Raw genomic sequence first — 17,804 nt, forward strand, 5'->3', positions numbered from 1 at the left:
GACGTTAAAAAACCATGGTCAATGCCAAATTAGGAGGCCGGAAGGCAAAAACAAAAATAAGAAAATACCAAATCGTTGCTAACATTACATGTAGCAAGAATAAAAGAAGCACTTCTTCCCCATGGATGCCTTCCTGATTGTGATCTCACGCTCACCTGAAGACGACCATCTAAACATGAACACGCACGCTCGCCTAAAGACAACCATGCCTGAAGACGACCATCTAAACATGAACACGCACACTTTAAAGGAGGAACAACACACCAGACACTATTCAGATTAGCGAATGAAGTATTAGAAATTCTTGAAAATTTTGGAAGAGTTTATAGTGATGGTTTTGATCTTGTTGGAGAATGGTTCATAGCACATGCTATTGTGTTAATAATATTTGACTAAATTAAATGTTGCACAACAAGAATCAATCATTATCTGCATGCACAATGAAACACCATGGCAAATTATGCAGTGCGGTCAGAAAATAATAGCATGCAGTTTTCAATAAAAAATTTGTTTTATATTGTTTGCATACAAGAAATGATCCAATGGGTGCAGCAAGACCTCTACAAAAACTTTAAACAGAAAACTTGGGTCAGCTAGCATGCGGTTGCGTAAAGCAGCGCTTCCTCGAATGGCTATCCCTAGAGGCCATGCCGCTTCCTATACAATCGAATCAGAATATAGCTGAGAAAAAAAAAGGCATCATTATGCTAGTAATAAAGGCAAAATAAATCCAAGTACCACAAATATAATATTAAGTATGATTTAAACACACGAGCATACTTGTAAATCCAAGTATCTAGAAAGGAGCAATTGGCGTAAACTAACAGCTTTGGCAGCTTCTGCCATATCAGATGGAAGAACAACCCCTCGAGCCTCTGCCTTTTCGAATACTTCCTCTGCATTTAAAATGGGTCCAAATTCATCTTCACCATCATTCCCACATTGATCACCCTCATCGTCCCTACCACCACCTTTTCCCCCTTCTCCTCCTCCTCAGTTTCCAATGTCATTCCCTCCAAATCATCCTCTGTCACCACCATTATCAGCATTTGAACCATCTTCTTTAATATATGCACTATTTCCTATTCTTCACTGAGATAGGCTTAGATCTCCTCCAACCATTTTCAAAGGAGCAGTGACAACTTCAGGATCTTTAACTGATTCAGAATCAAAATCCATCTGGCATTTAACCCTGAAAGGCCTACCTGCCTTAAATCTTCCTATTGGAAAGTTTATAATTAACTCTATTGTATTTTTCTCTCCTCTACAACGATTAAATCTTTCGGTTCCAAATATGAGGGGCCTTTGAATTTCAAAACTGAGGGCATTTGAAACTCCATTTTTGCTTGAATTTCCAAATTTAGCTTGACTTGTAAAAAGTGAAAGGCTTGCATCCTCCGTGCAAGTACTAAAAAGACAGCGGGGCATATTTAAACTCCACAATATGAAATAATGGGGAAACGAAAAAGAAAGACAATCCACCACTTTGAATATCACAATTTATTCCAAACTCTTGGCCTCCTCGAAGTCTATAGTTCTAGACCTTAAGCTAGGGGTGAAATTTATTTGAGCACCAACTTCAGTAGCCTTGAAGTGTTTCGTTGGAGTACCTATCATACCGCCAGAGATAGCTTCTCTCGAAAAGGAATACAATGAATCCGACTTTGGCCTTGTGAAATAAATGCACAAATACACCTGCAACTCGACACTCAACTCTGAGTGGAAAAATAAGGGATTTGATGTGCATAAAGTCACTGACTATCCCATGTCGACTCGAAAGCGTTGAAAACTTTTTAACAAAACGATGCGTGATACTACAATTTAAATGTGCAGATTAGCTGGGCTTCGCTTCCTCTCAAACAACCTGAAATTCGAGATTTTGCCTAAAATGAGACATTCAAATCCAAAATTTGAGAAATGCTCTATTAGTTTAGTTCAAATACGATAATGAACGACCCATGCAGCTATAGAGCTTAAGAGCACAACTTCAAGATGCACCAGATCACGACTTTAGGGGTTTGGGGATTAACATGTGATGTGTGCCATCCTCTACCACTAACTAACTATCATTGCTCCCATCTAATGATATGATAGGCATTATGTCTCACACCTTATGTATGAAATCACTAATTACAATGCTAATGCACTTAGAAAAAACAAATATTTTTGTGTATAATAATCTTTAAAAATATTAAAAACAAACCATACTTGATTTGTGTTAGAATTCCATAAAAAATTCAAATTTATTTATTTAAAATAAATATAATATGTAACATTCATAATATATTTTTTCATAAAGTTATATTCTCTATCTATGGGTGACCTAACACTTCAAAGTAGGTAAGTTATATCTGTGAAAAATTAACTTGACATCTTGATATTCCATTTCTACGAGTTACCTCACACTTCAAAGTAGGTTCTATTTGTGGAGGGTTCACTAGGCATTTCCCTCTGATGGAAAATATATTATAATCATTCCCTTCACATTCTATATACCCGAGTCTACATCACTATTTTTTTTATGAATTGCCACCGGATTTTCTAAAAGTACTTAAGAGTGTTTTGATAAGGATATCCATTACTTTTCTGAACATACCTCCACAGATTTAAAAAGCACTTAGGTCCATCGATAAAGATGTCATTAATTCTATAAAACTTTCCACAACCTTTTTAAAAAGCACTGGTAATTTTAAACGATTTACGTGTTAAATCTTGCATATATAAAATGAGTTTCTACCATAAAAGATATGCTTTCATCGAAACCGAAATTGAGCTTTGGGATTTGCATAGTGCGTTCACATGTTTTCAACCGAAATTGAGCTTTAGGATTTGCATAGGGCGTTCACATGTGGATTTGAAAGTAACATGGTTTTGATCTTGTTACATGTGGAATAATAAGATATTGTGTTTTGCTTGCAAAGTTGTCATCTCCATGTAGTTTGAGTTTATAGTGCGTTCACATGTTTTCTATGGTTGTTACCTGTAGTTTGAGTTTTTGAAAGTTTCTCTTCTACTAAAAAAGTTATAAATAATTGAGATTATTTATTTATTTAATTTAATTTAATTATTTAATTATTTTTAAATATAGATAATGATGGTCTTTGGGGTAGTTTAATTGGTAATGGTTATGTAAATAAAGTATTAGTGCGAGAAGGTCTAATCTTCAAATGCCCCCAATTCACCTTACGCGTGTGAAAAGTGATCTAGGTATGCGCCCTGAGTTTATAGTTGTAGTGGTTGAAATCCACCCTGTGTCATGCGAATACGAGATTGGTCTAGTTGTCGATTCCTCTAATAAAAAAAAAACACAAAACAAAAACAAAACATATGGATAATGATGATCATTGTAAATAGTGTAATAACAATTAAGTTCAAATTAAATGAATATTTAAACTTAATGGAGAGTCTTTAAAAATAGAAGTTAGTTCTCTATTTCTTTAATACCAACAACATAACAAACAAGAAATAGTGTATAAAATCTCCAAGCAAGAGGTTACTTTACCGAATAAATTTTTAAAATCTAGGCATCCTCAATTCTAAGATATTCAACTCTTGCATCAACACAAGCACCAAATCCTCCATAGAACATCAAGAATGCAATAATTAAGTCTTCTTCCAAGTAAGGTATCACTATAAACTTAAGACTTGTCAAACTAGGATCTACATGATTTTTCCTTAGCCTCCATGCATCACTTAAGAACAAGGTTCCAAAGTCATCGAAGGCGTTAGCTTTTTTCTTCATGTCTTTTACTAGGATTGGAACCTTAATGCTACAACAAGAACTGTGACACAAATCATCATCACCTCCATCATGATGTTTTTCTCTAAATTTTACTCACATATCACAAATCCTAATGTTTCATAAGAGCAAACTCCAACATCTCATAAGATCGATTATCCAATAACATTCTTCTAATCTTCTCTTATGATTTATATCAAAATACTTGATGTCTTACATCCTAAAATACTTATTCTACAAATGGTAACCTACACTAATCTATCTCACCAACATAACTTTTTCACATAATTAAAATTGTAACATCTATATAATTATTATTCACAAGTTCAAATTCTTCAACTTTTATCTAAATATTTTAATACTATAATATTTTAGAGTTATAATACTAACTGTTATATCCCATATAACACAATCCATTTCAAAATTCTATTATGCTAATTTATTATATATATGTCAAATACAAAACCTACAGTTAACAAGAGCCATATAGTGGCAATGTCACTGCTTTTGTTTTTTTGCACATTGCTACCACATGGCTTTTGTTTATTGTGCAACCTAACATTTCAAAAAAATCTAAAACATATTTATTAAAAAAACAAACTAAATATAATATTCAATTTAATAAAAAACCTCTGAAAATATATTTGATATCAAAATTAAAATGAAACATTATACATAAAATATTTCATTAAAGAGAACCTTTTAATATAATTAAAACATTTCTTAATAAAGAACACAATAATAAACCCTCTTTTCCCTCATCCTCACCGTGGGCCATGATGTGACAAAACATGATGATAAAGGGAATCGTGGGCCATGATGTGACAAAACATGATGATAGAGGGAATTGTTTTGACTCGTTTTAATGAAGATGATATTTGTTAAGTTATTTAATAATTCCTTTAGGTGCACTTCCAAATTGTTTAAATTTAGGTAGGTTCAATAGAATTGGAGGTATGCATGACTTTAGATTAATTATTTAAAAAAAAAAACTGACCATTTACATGTGGAGTTGTTTCTTTATGACTTTTCTGCCTAGTAGTGTGTAGAGAATCTTATTATTAATGACTATATATTGAGTATTATTAGTCCCTGCCTGGGACTCTTAGCGATCAATTGTGTGTTGACCGCGTATTAATCTCTTGTTTGACCAAAAGATATCGCTGTGTATCACAACTTAACCAAAGTTTTCATATTAGAAAATAATATAAAATTTATTATGTAATTTTTGATTGGACAACAAAGTTGGGGGTCTTATTACGGGCTTCGCAACTTTCAAGGCATTATGTTCGGGGTAAAAATAAGATATCCAAAGTTTTCGGAGATGAAAAGTTTTTGTTATCCAAAGTTTCCTCATATTGTCGAGTTGAACATTTTATCAAAAGCACAACTTATTTTTTCCTAAGTTTTTGGTACCTGTTCTCCGTGTCCTACATGCAATGTCATGCATCCTGCAAGTGCCAGCTGTTTGCATATGCAGAGGCGTCCACGGTGGTCTACAAATGCCTTGTTCGGAGTCCGGAGTAAGTTCAGAGCAGAGAGGGTCGAGCAGCTAATTCTCCAGAGTAAGTTCAGAGCAGAGAGTGTGGAGCAGCTAGTTTGAGTAGCAGAGAGCGTCGAGCGGAGGTTCACCTTTACAACTTGTAAGTTCCATTTTACAATGACTTAATATTACTTTCCACGATTACAGCAGTTCCACCATTATAGTAGTTGTTTTTGTTCATGCCATTTCTTCGTCCAGTCGAAGTTCAGCCACTCGTCTTCCATAGCTAGTTCCTTAAGTTGAATATATTAGTTTCATTTCCATTTTAATTTTGGGATTTGTAGATGGTGTTTAAGGGATTTTTTAATTGCGAAAAACTCTATTTGTTAGGATCATCCATAACTCACATTCGCGGAATTTACAGCAATAGGCTCTTACAGTGACTTATATATTGTGTTTCGTACCTTTATTAGAACATCTTTTTATCATAGAACCCGTGAATTTATGATGGTAATTCAGCCCATTCTTAGGTCAATTACATATTGCAGAGTATAGGAGAGACCAAAAGCCACACTACTATTTACTATCAAACGAACACAGAAAACACAAAATTAGCAACAGTACTAGCAAATATTATTAATGATGAAAAAACAAAAGAATAACCATGACCAATTTGCCAAAAAAATACAATTATCAGAAGGAATGGCCAAACTTTAAAGATATGTGTTTAGTTCATGGATTGATCGATGGGGGTATATTATCCAAGCATGTTGAAGAGTCAAGACAGGCAGACAGACATGTTTGATAAACTGAATGCACACATTGTAGGCCCGACTAGGAAAAGCCCTTGCAGAGAAGAAAACACCATAGGAAAAAAAAAATAGAACATATAAAAGTAACAACATGATATTTGTGGTGTAAATAGCCAAGAGTTTTCAAAAACAGAGAAAATATGGCATTAGCAGTATATCAACAGTTGTTTTACCAACGAGAAAGACAAATCACTAGTAATGACTGAGACTGCAAAGAGACGAAGAACCCGAGATAGAAAAATGATGAGTGCAGCGACTCTGCCGACAAAATATATAGAACTAATTACATGATATTAGCAATGAAGCTTGATAGCTGCTTTATAATAGAATCAACGAGGAGAATTAGAAGTGTATGATGCTTACTCCTCCATTTGCCATAGCAATGGCCATCACAGCTGCGGCTTCCATAACCCATGATAAGGGGTTCCACATAAAACCCAAAAACTTGAGAAATTTGCTTTTTGCGCATCCAAAAGACGTCATGGAGTTAAATTTAATCAATTCTTGACAATGTTCAAGTACTCCGCATAAACCCTAAGTGCAAGAACCTCTTGGCATAAGCCATGACAAAGGATCCCTCATCGGAAGCCTAGGCAATATACTTTCCTGTAGCTAAGAAAACGTATTTATTTTAAAGAACGATATAAGCCATGGAAATTACACTGTGCCTGTTCATATCTCTAACCGTGAAAGAAATCGCTTCACAGTAGAACCAAAGAATTTGCTTTACTCTGCATACCTCAAGGCTCAAACAGCCTTAGAAATTCAATTCCCCGTAGATCTCAAATCCCAACTCAACTCCGGAACTGAGCTCAAAATTAGAAATATGTCGAAGCTAGCCTTACCTTTTTCTCTTCGAGCTTCTTGTATATGAATATAGTGAACCTCTCTTGCGCAGCTTGGCTGCTCAAACCCTCGGGCCAACAGTGGTCTGCATAGATTTCCACCTGTTTCAACAATGCTTTGTCGGGATATCGATCATCAATGGTGGTCCACATAGGTGTCCACCTGTCTCATCAATGCTTTGCATGGATATCGATCAACCATGCTCTGCCTGGATGTTGACGTGTCAATCCTTTAATACAATGGATACATCATAATGTCAATCTTTCGTTAAATCAAGGCTAAACGATTTGCGTTGCATAACTTGCCAAACCATTCAAGGAAAAGAAAGCTTGCAATTATTACATGCCATCGGCATTTTACAGTTTCCCTGCGGCTGAAAACACCTTTGTTCATATAATCCTCAAGTTGAATAGTATCATACAATGCAAACTTTTGATAGTCTTCAAAATCGCTCTTCAAGTGCCAATTTTCACCAAGGGATTTAACATCAGGTATTCTCGAAAACCCTCTTATGTTTCCTTTGAAGATAGACATATGATTGATGTTTATTAATATTTAATCGCTATAATTTATATTAATATAGATATATAAATTAAATAATTAGTAATCTATTTTATAAATATAAATAATTATCATACATATCAAATTAATATTTATTAAGTATGAAGAAGATATGTACCAAAAATGCAATAATAAAATTTAATAATAATATATGCAAATTTTTCCAAATTAAAATTTTAAATAAATCTTAATTTATTATTTTATCTACCACTAAAAATAGAATCTCACATTTCTATTTTAATTATTATTATTACTAATATTAATCTTATTCCTCTATTTTAATTATTACTAATATTAATTTTATCTCTCTATTCTAATTATTTTTTTTCCCCCTAGGAAAAAATCGTAATTTTATTCATGTTGATAAAATTACATTTTGTAGATGCTTAATAGCATATGCAAATGGCTGAACCTGTAATATCAGGCAGCGGACAAAAATAAAAGCTCAAAATGGCAAAAATTAGTTCCTGAGATGACAGGAAGACAAAACAAATAGTAAATGTTAGCAGGCCTATTTCCTGCCTTTTTTCTTTTCTACTTTACGCCAGACTCCAGTGCTGATAGTAGGATCAAAAACAACAAGTTGGTTTTCCTCTGAGTGCGCTGGTTGATCTTTATCTGAGTCCGATCCTTCTGGGCTATGGGCTCTTTTGATTCCGCTTATTTCCAGCTGTAAATTTTGCTGCTGTACCGCGCTGTGTGTCTCCAGATTGGGTTTCTTTGTGTCTTCGTTAGACTCTTCCCCCTGCATCATTTGTGCATCTGTTGGTTCTGTGTTCAGTGCTTCCTCCTCCACAGGTTCCGTATGCTGCCAACCTTTTGGTTTTTTCTGTTGTTTCTTGTTCCCTTTTGTCTCCCTACTAGTCAATGGACATGCGTATTGCAGGTGCCCTGTCTGCAGACATCTTCGGCATCTGAATGCCGTGTTCTCATAGTCAAGATTTTGCGTCCACGTTGAATTATTGAAATTCAGTGTGATGTGGTCTGGCAATCCTTGACTTAGGTCCACCTCTACACATATTCTAGCATATGTGAATAATCCCCGCATAGCTCTGTCTTCATCTGTTTTAAGATGTTTTCCTAAAGAGTTCCCAATGGCTGTTAATGCTTTGCGGTGCCAAAAATGCAGTGGGAGGTTATGCAGCCTTACCCAAACTGGTGTTGTCGAAACAATCATGTTGTTGGCATCAAAGTCCGGGAACCAGGGGGTGATGAAGAGGCCAGCACTTCCCCAAAACCAAGGCCCCTGGTTAATGATGTTGTCTCGTTCAAGTTCTGTGTTAAATCTGACTATGAAGAAACCCTTAGGGCATAGGTATATTTCACATTTGGTTGACCATGATGTAAATACCCACTGATGCAGTGCATCAGCTTTGGGCCAGTAACCATTAAATCTGCATATAACAGCATTTTGCATTAAATCTGAGTATAGATCTGATACCTCCGGCAGTGTTACAGTAAGTGAAGGTGATTCTTGCTTCTGTTCCACGATGTAGGGACCTGGTAGCTCGGGGGTGGGTGTTGTTCTGTGATTCAGTGGTTCCTTTCCTTTGACTGCGTCGCGGAAGGTTCCTGTAGTTTTAGAGTTGGTTCCCTTACAGCCTCCTCGTAGCCTCAGGTTGAGTATGATGGTTGAATCATTTGCAACTCCATAGTGCTGGAGTGATTGATGATCCTGCATGCAGAGTCCGGAGTATATGAGATTTTGGACTGTTACTGGAATTCCCAGTTTGATCTGGATCTCCTTTTTTAACCCTAAGACATTCATCCCTTCCCTGATCTGTATACAGTGATGTCTACCTTCTACAGATCTGATAAATATTTGAGTCAGAACTGACAGATCGGCCCTGTTCGTGCCCCGATCTATATGACTGAGCTTCAGATCTGGCGGATCTATAGTGATTCGGGAGTTTTCATGCCTTTCCATTGAATAAGAGGGTTTGATGCCTCCTATCTGCGTTGTTCTGGCTATCTCTGCCCTTGCTTCTCCACTTCCGCCATCAATATCCATCAAGGACTTATGTTTATGGAGACCTTGAAATCTGTCTAAAAAAACCCTCATCTTAATGCGTACCTTGCTGATCGCGTCGGGCTCAATAAATTCATTGAAGACGGGATGTGCGATAGCGTGAACCCGGATCTCTGCGTCTTTGGTCCTCGTGTAGGCCACGCCGCCGTCCAATATGCTATGTCTCTGCCACAACAATGTGTTTCCCCCATCGATCTGCAACCAGCTCTTCAGATCTATCAATATCTGCCTGAAATCTTTGATCGGCCATGCGAGTACAGGCATCAGGCATCCTTCGAGATCTGCTGCGGCTCGGTCCAGGTCCCTCTTGCCCCGGACACGGAAGTTTCTGGTTAAGCCTGAGGCTGCCATTCGATACCCTAGGTTCGCGTATCGTTTCAGAGAAATCCTCTCTATTCTAATTATTACTAATATTAATCTTATTCTTCTATTCTAATTAGTATTTAGAATAAATTTAATATATTTTTCAAGAATTAAATTGACACCATCCACCACTTAAAAGTGATTGATAATTTCGGCCTGGAGTATGCCGTAAAACTGCTTCTGCTTGGCTAAGAGCTCGTCTTCCTCGGACGTAAGGAAACAGGTTAACGGCCCAAGACCCAGAGGCATCTGGCAGGAGTGAAAGCCTGCTCCCTTACGGACCACCAGCGGGTTATTACAGGTGGCGTGGTTTTCCTTGATAACGGTGATGAGTCAAACCGACATTCGCGGATAGCAGCCAGAGATGGTTGTCCTCACTGTTGGTTTGACACCTGAGTTTGATAGGTTTTGCCACCTTCGAAAAAAAAAAAAAAAAAAAAAAAAAAAAAAAAAAGTGATTGATAATTAATTGTTTTTGAAAATGCAGTACAAATGGATGTTAGAGCAATAGACGTTATAGGTAAAGGAATGGTAAAATTGATGCAAGCAATATGAATATGACGTACAATAAAAGATGGCACCAAGGAGGAATATCGCACGCCAAGGGCTATTCGAAGATTCTCCAAATTACTTCTGAGGTTTGTTGAAAAAGAATCTCAACTCTATGGATTCCATTCTGGCAAGGGCTAACGAAGCTGCCATAAGGCATTAAATGCTTGTTTCGCTGCAAGCTCTTTAGATATACATGTGCGGGCGGTGATTTTCCGAACACTCCATCCTCTCCTCGTGTTATATAGCTAACGAGCTTACCGCTGAGTGGGCATTTAATGCCCTATGGCAAGATCCCTCTGACACGTACCAGATTTTGGTGTAACCTCCCTCTGACACGTAGCAGCTTTTTGGTGTAACCTCCAACCTTTTCAGGTCGGTCTGTGGTTATGGCGGACTTCGATGGTTTGACTGATCTAACGGTGTAAGCTTCTGGAATTTGAAGGGTGGTGATCTGCTGGATGGTCGACGTACAATATTTCACGTGGTGGAGGGCCATGAAAACGTACGCCTGCTGGATGGTCGACGTACAATATTTCACGTGGTGGAGGGCCATGAAAACGTACGCCCCGACGCAAACGAAATAATTTGGTGCATAGCTTGTGATGTACATTTTGAATGACAGGCGAGCCGTTTGGCAAATCATGTTGTCATGTTATCGTTCACAGCTTTGGCAAATGAAATATAAATAGAGATTTCGATTGTTGTAACACCAGCCTTCACGGCATTGACAAATTATATGTAAGTATACATTTGCATGGCAAATCAAATTTCAATTTCAATTGTTGTAACGTACAGCATGGAGAAATGAAATATAAATGTAAATTTTTTTTTATCGTTGAGAAGCTTTAATTTTTTATCTTATTTGTAAAAAGGTTTATATCTTAATAGATTTGATTTTTTTTATTATTATTTGATAAATAAAATAAAGAGAAATTTAAGATTGATTATATATATAATCTTTTACCTAAAAAATTTACATAAACAAAACCGAGTTATAATCCTGCGATATGTTATAATCCCAATCTTTCATAAGAATCCATGAAGTGACAAGATTTTTTAAATTTTAATTACATTAAACAAGACTGAACCCAAGGGAGCAAGTTAATTTTTAAAATAAATTTTATTATTATTATTATATATCTATATATATTTTTAATAATTTTTTATATTATAAATTTTTATAGATATATTATTTTTAATTTGTATTAATAATAAATTGTTTTTGATTCTTTAAAACAGACATATTTATAATAATATATAGAAATTTTAATATGATATAAATAAAAATTCTTGTATATGGATTTAATAATTTATTAAATAACTATTAAAGCTTAGTTTAATTAATATATAAGATGACTCAATTAATATATGAAATGAATTTTGTTTAGTGATATAATTTTAAATATGCGAAGTCAAGTAACGAGGGAGCTGTCTTTAGAGCTGAAACAATGTTGGATGCCTTAGCTGCAGTAGGTATTATTGGGGAGGTATTTCGTGCTTTGATACTTTCTGTGGCTAGAAAGACATCATTGGAAAAACAAGAATAATTCGGGTATGACAGCTACGGCTGAAGCTAAAGGGCGAAGGGTTAAGTCAGTAATGAATATAAGAGTCCAATCGGGTTGCCTTCCCTTGTGTTGGGTCTCGCCGGTGCTGCCTGTAGGTCGCAATGTGGTTTGGTTTCTAATTCAGTGGATAAGGCGGGGTCACTGCAACACTTCACTCTCGAAAAGGATTATTTGATTCTTACAAGTTGAGATCTTCCCTATGATATGTTGTTTTGCAGGTTCTTTGCAGTGGCGAATGCAATTGCCTGTGGGTACACACTGTTTTCATTCATCTTCTCCGTAACCAGCAAATTTTCCTCCTTTACACTGTCAGCCTTTCTTCTCTCTGTCACCGATTTGGTAATGCCTTCTTCTTCTTCTTTGCTATGAAGGTGTGAAAGTTGCGTTATAAATGTTGTTCAAATCTTGAATTGAATTTCATAATTGTGTGCAAGTGATGGTGGCGCTGGTATCGGCGGGGGTCTCTGCAGCGGCTGCCATTGCTTACGTTGGGTACAAGGGAAATTCTCATACTCACTGGGGAAAACTCTGCGGTATATATGATCGCTTCTGCCACTCCATTAAAATTCAATATGCTCTCCAACTCCATAAAAAACCATCTATTTTTATGTCTTTCATTATGAACATCAAGTTCAACATCTTATATCATGTATTTCAGAATGAACGAGTTATGAATAACAAGTTCAATGTCTTATATCATGTATTTCAGAATGAACGAATTATGAATAACAAATTCAGTGTCTTATATCATGTATTTGAGAATGAACAATTAATTCAATAACTATATTGGATTTGGGTATTTATTGATTTCTAAATTTCAAAAGAAATCAATGTTTTCCAATTCATGGTTATACCACCACTGCTTTGCCAACAATAGACAAGACATATATTTATTAAAAAATTAAAAAAATTACTTCCCTTAGGCATTGTACCCTAACCAATACAATTCGTTTAAAAACAAATCTGCAAAAATAATTTAAAAACAATTTCGACCGACATCTTTTTATTACAAAATGAAAAATTACTCTTACAATTTCAGTATTGTACTATGAGTAATACAAATCATTTAAAAATAATTTCGGAAGAATTTCGGCGGCGTAGACCTTCTTTATGAGTATAGTTAGAAGGTTTATATATGGGTTTCAGAAATGTCTTACGCAAAGATAACTTGTAGATCACAAGAGCTGCTCTTTTTTTTTAACTGCTGGACCATTATAAAATTGTATTATTTGGCGAATCTTTTAGTGCTCGACCATTTATATGATTGTTCATTTAAGCCTATAGCATACACATAATATCTAATTCTTTTAGTAAAACTTGATTTGCAGTCAAATAGTCTGGCAAGGTCTCCCTAGTCTACCTTATCTGCAGTTGGCAGTTGGTCCAGGGGAAGCTCGAAGGGTCCTTCACAGGTCTCATCCCCTTATCTGCAGTTGGCAGTTGGTCCAGGGGAAGCTCGAAGGGTCCTTCACAGGTCTCATCCCCACCAACAACTCCTTTGACAGAGAATACTGATGCATGGGATTTGCTCTATGCAGCGGCCGACGAATGGAGCTAATCCAATATCCACATCTCCGATGCATGCCCAAGGGTTTCAAGGGCATGTTAGAAGGCAAAACTTCTCTGAATCACAGTCTCCAGCTTTTTTGAATAAATACTTCACGGGAAAGAGCTATAGTTTCTAGGCACTTTGTTTTCTTGAATATGGGCACTTGGTTCAAACCAACCAGAGCGTTTGTATTGTGTTGTTCTGGCAGACCCCGACAGGGACTACCGGCTGCATGCATCACTTGTTTAATGTAATAATTAAATAGTCAACCTACATAATTAATTTTTATAAAGTCAAGCTAAATAATAATTAAAAATTTGTGTTTCCAACTCACTAAAAACACACATAAAAGTAATTTAAACTTGATGAAAACAATTAATCATGATGATGTATGTAATAAAGCAGTGTGTTAAAGACACACATAATAGTAATTTAAACTTGATGAAAACAATTAGTCACAATGATGTAAGTATATAATAAAGTAGTGTGTTCTTATGGCCAATTTATAGACAAAGGAAAAAAAATATTATTAATGGTCAAATAACTTTGTGAACATAAAATTATAGTTAATTTATAATGGTTTTGATTTTGATTTTGATGACTCAGATACCCTTAGGACAAAGCTACTCAAACCACAGATTAAGCATATTAGAGTGCTAGTCATTTTAGAACTCAAATAATTTAGAAATTTATATATAATGTTTAATTTTTTGGAATATTAATATAAAATTAAACATAGGAAAATTTAAAAATAAAATTCTCTATTAAAATATGGTGTGTAATTATAATGTATTTAACTATTTAGAATAAGTAAAAATTTAAATTTTGTTTATTAATTAAATTATATAATCTTTTGTGAAATTTATTATTTATTATTATTATTAATATGGTGTGTAATTATAATGTATTTAAACTATTTAGAATGAGTAAAAATTTAAATTTTGTTTATTAATTAAATTATATAATTTTTTGTGAAATTTATTATTTTTTATTATTATTATTATTATTATTATTATTTTTTTTTTTTTCAAAAGGTGGAAAAACCTATCAAACTCAGTTTGTCAAACCAACAGTGAGGACAGCCATCTCTGGCTGCTATCCGCGAATGTCAGACACATCACTGTTATCAAGGAAAACCACGCCACCTGAAATAACCCGCTCGTGGTCCGTAAGGGAGCAGGCTTTCACTCCTGCCAGATGCCTCTGGGTCTTGGGCCGTTAACCTGTTTCCTTACGTCCGAGGAAGACGAACTCTTAGCCAAGCAGAAGCAGTTTTAGGGCATACTCCAGGGCCATTATTTATTATTATTATTATTATTTTTTTTAAATATATAAATAATACTAACTAAAAAATATTATTATTTCTTAACCCAAAGAAAATAACTAAATTTAAAATATTTAAACTACTTTTAAAAATATTTTTTGTTTCATCTTTAATGCAACGCGAACAGTCTTCCATGTTGTAGTAGGACAATCCTTCATAATGCATTATAGGAAAATTTTGCTACCCATTTCATATATCAAATGTATGGCAAGGCTGATAGTCTCTAAAAAATTGCATTCAGTTTGTTTTAGAATTTGTCTTATAAAAGGTTTATTAAGCTGAAGGTTTTTCTAGGGTGAAGTTTATTCTTTGTCGTCTTTTACAGAATTTAAATAAGTGTCCCTCTCCCTACACGCATTCCCCTCCGTTTAAAACCATGGGCTTTTCTTTGCACAGTAATGCACAAATACTAGTTTTAATATATGAGATATTTTTAAATATTTACTTTAAATTTTATGCTAACAAAATCAAAGATCATTTTATGGTGCATGAGGAGTAAAATTGCTTTGACTTTGGTTACAAAATACGATAGAGGATATTTGCATTACGAGTCAACGCCACTTAAGATAATATATCAAAATCAATACCTTGGCGCCATTATCAACATCATTGATGGGTGGTCGTGTGTAAATTAACTCATTGTTTTTGAAGCTATAGTTTAATCAGACAATTTTTTGCTCTAAAAATCATGGAAATTTCAGCGAGATTTTGATAAAATTTAGCAGAGATTTTTGTAAATCCAGATTATAGTTGTTAAATTTCAAGATTTTGGGTTCCCCAAAAGTTTTTGATGTTGCTGAATCCATTTACACCATCAAAAACATGATTCAAACACTGCTATTGCAAGATTTCTTGAATTTTTTTGCCCAAATTCCTACCACTTTTAACCATCAAAACAGTTTCTTCCTCTACCTCGACAAACGACGTTGTTTTTAAATGTGAGAGCAATATTCAACTAAATTGTTTTTGATGCTTTTAATGCGAGATCGATTCCGATTAAGTGGCAAGTACAGACTACAAGCGTACTTTTCACTGTCGATCAAAGTATAGGAAAATACTGTCAAAGGATAAGCTGCGCGTGCATATTCCAGTGGGCAAGGAATTCCTTTTGATAACACCACAACCACTACCATTTTGGAATACAATGGAATTAGCTCCACAGACTGCCGATGTACCTTTCTTTAATGACACTAAAACATGTCAAGAGAATTGGTGAGATTTGAAATGCGAGTCAATACGAAATGCGGGCGAAGCAGATAGAATACCATGAGTGGCATATGGCCTTGGCTTTTGTAGCCGTGGCATTGATAATAATTTTACGTAAAAAAAAGAGTTGTTTTTAGTGTGATTTTTTGGACTTTTTGTATTGGAATCCAGTGGAAAAATTTGAGGTGAAATCTTGATTTGTATTATTTAAATTGGTTTTTTGATTATATATATAGATTCAACACCCTGGAAAATCCCAGGGGATTTCGATTGTAAAGAGATTACTCATCAAACTTGTGATTTCAATAAATTCCGGTCATATTTTAAAGAAATTAGACCAAAAAAACTCATAAAAAATACTTCCAATACTTAAAAAAAAATTTTTTTTACAACAAAACTAATAACGCAACACGATAAACCTGTTATACATGTTCACTACAACCAGGCCCACAACATACACATTAACCCTTTTCTTTTCACTTTTTTCTCATGTGTACATGGTTGTAAATTAATTGCGACGTAGATGTGGAATATGTGACAAAATTATGACCTTGCCATATAATACAGATATAAATATACCCACATCCAGATACAAGTACGCTCTCTAGCTCTGTATGTAACACCTTTGCATATCTTAAATGCTCACACCCAAACGCTTAATCGACAACACACGTGATTCCATGCCCATACATATGGTTGTACTAATTGGGCACTGCATAACAGAAGGGTCTCGATTTAGATTTAAAATTGTAGTGTGTTGTGTGGAGATATGTGACAAAATATGTTTAAAAAATAACAATGGTGTCTTCTATGCTTCTGCATAGCATATGTAGAAATTGAAGAAAATCATCAATCACAATCATAAAAACAATTAGAATTCAATGATTAAATTAATATAAAATCACGGTATAAAAAATGAATTCTTAAAACCACGATTCATATAGAAATTAAATTGCACGTATTATTGATTTAAAGAAGGCTTATCACTGTTTGGACTGGGGTTTTATAAGATGCGTTCTCACAAAAATCGGTCTCAATCCTGTTTGCACAAAATGAGTAATGGCAAGTGTGAAAAATGTGGACTTCGCGATTCTTGTTAACGGATATCCAACTAATTTTTTCAGAGTTGAGAGCGCTGGAACAGGGATGTTCCCTTTCGCCGTTTTTATTCACCTTGGCCATGGATTGCTTAAGCTTGCATATCAAAAATGCAGTTCAGGAAGGAAATTTCCAGCCCTTAATGATAAGCAAAAATAATAGCATATCACACAATTTTTTTTGTTGATGATATTCTTGGTATGTTCTGCCGATTTACATGGTTAAATCTTTTCAACATCCTTAAAAAAATTACTATGGCCACGGGATTACAGATCAATGATCGAAAATCTGTAATCTACCATGGGAAGTGTGACAATGGAACTATAGAATTCATCTCAAATATATTTAACATCAAGACGGTTCCAATTCATGAGGGGATGAAGTATCTTGGTTTTTGTTTAAAACCCGCTGGTTACACTCGAACAGATTGGCAATGGATCATTGACCATTTCTATAAGAGAATTTCAGGATGGGAATGTAAATGTCTTTCAATGGGAGGCAGAACAACTTTCACACAAACAGTTTTAACACAAACAATTGTGTATTGGGCTCATTTGTTCCATATACCAGCCAGTATTATAACAGATCTAAATCGTTTGATTTCTAATTTCATCCGGGGAGGCTCTCATGATAAGAAGAAATACCACCTTGCCAAACTTGATAAAATCTCCTTA

The 17,804-nt window shown here is 34.9% G+C and overlaps 1 protein-coding gene across 1 annotated transcript; it reads right to left on the reverse strand.

Annotated features, from left to right (window-relative positions):
- Positions 1-378: 378 nt before the first annotated feature.
- LOC149224875 (protein RETICULATA-RELATED 1, chloroplastic-like) lies at positions 379-979 on the reverse strand. The gene is made up of 3 exons (XM_089388303.1): positions 781-979; positions 559-657; positions 379-429 (listed from the first exon to the last, which is right to left on the reverse strand). The coding sequence occupies exons 1-3, from the start codon at positions 844-846 to the stop codon at positions 379-381; spliced, it is 216 nt and encodes a 71-aa protein (XP_089244429.1). The 5' UTR covers positions 847-979.
- Between the last annotated feature and the right edge of the window lie 16,825 nt (positions 980-17,804).

The sequence above is a fragment of the Pinus tabuliformis genome, chromosome Q (assembly GCF_031772625.1).
Source record: "Pinus tabuliformis cultivar Carrire ecotype Pingquan chromosome Q, CPIR1, whole genome shotgun sequence".
Classification (NCBI taxonomy): domain Eukaryota; kingdom Viridiplantae; phylum Streptophyta; class Pinopsida; order Pinales; family Pinaceae; genus Pinus; species Pinus tabuliformis.

What these genes read in the sequence shown, in the direction of transcription:
- LOC149224875 (XM_089388303.1), bottom strand. Translation starts at nt 846, where the DNA reads ATGGCAGAAGCTGCCAAAGCTGTTAGTTTACGCCAATTGCTCCTTTCT. An exon ending in CTAGATACTTGGATTTACAA is followed by an intron (nt 658 to 780) that starts GTATGCTCGTGT and finishes TCGATTGTATAG; the next exon opens with GAAGCGGCATGGCCTCTAGG. An exon ending in TGTTTAAAGTTTTTGTAGAG is followed by an intron (nt 430 to 558) that starts GTCTTGCTGCAC and finishes TTGTGCATGCAG; the next exon opens with ATAATGATTGATTCTTGTTG.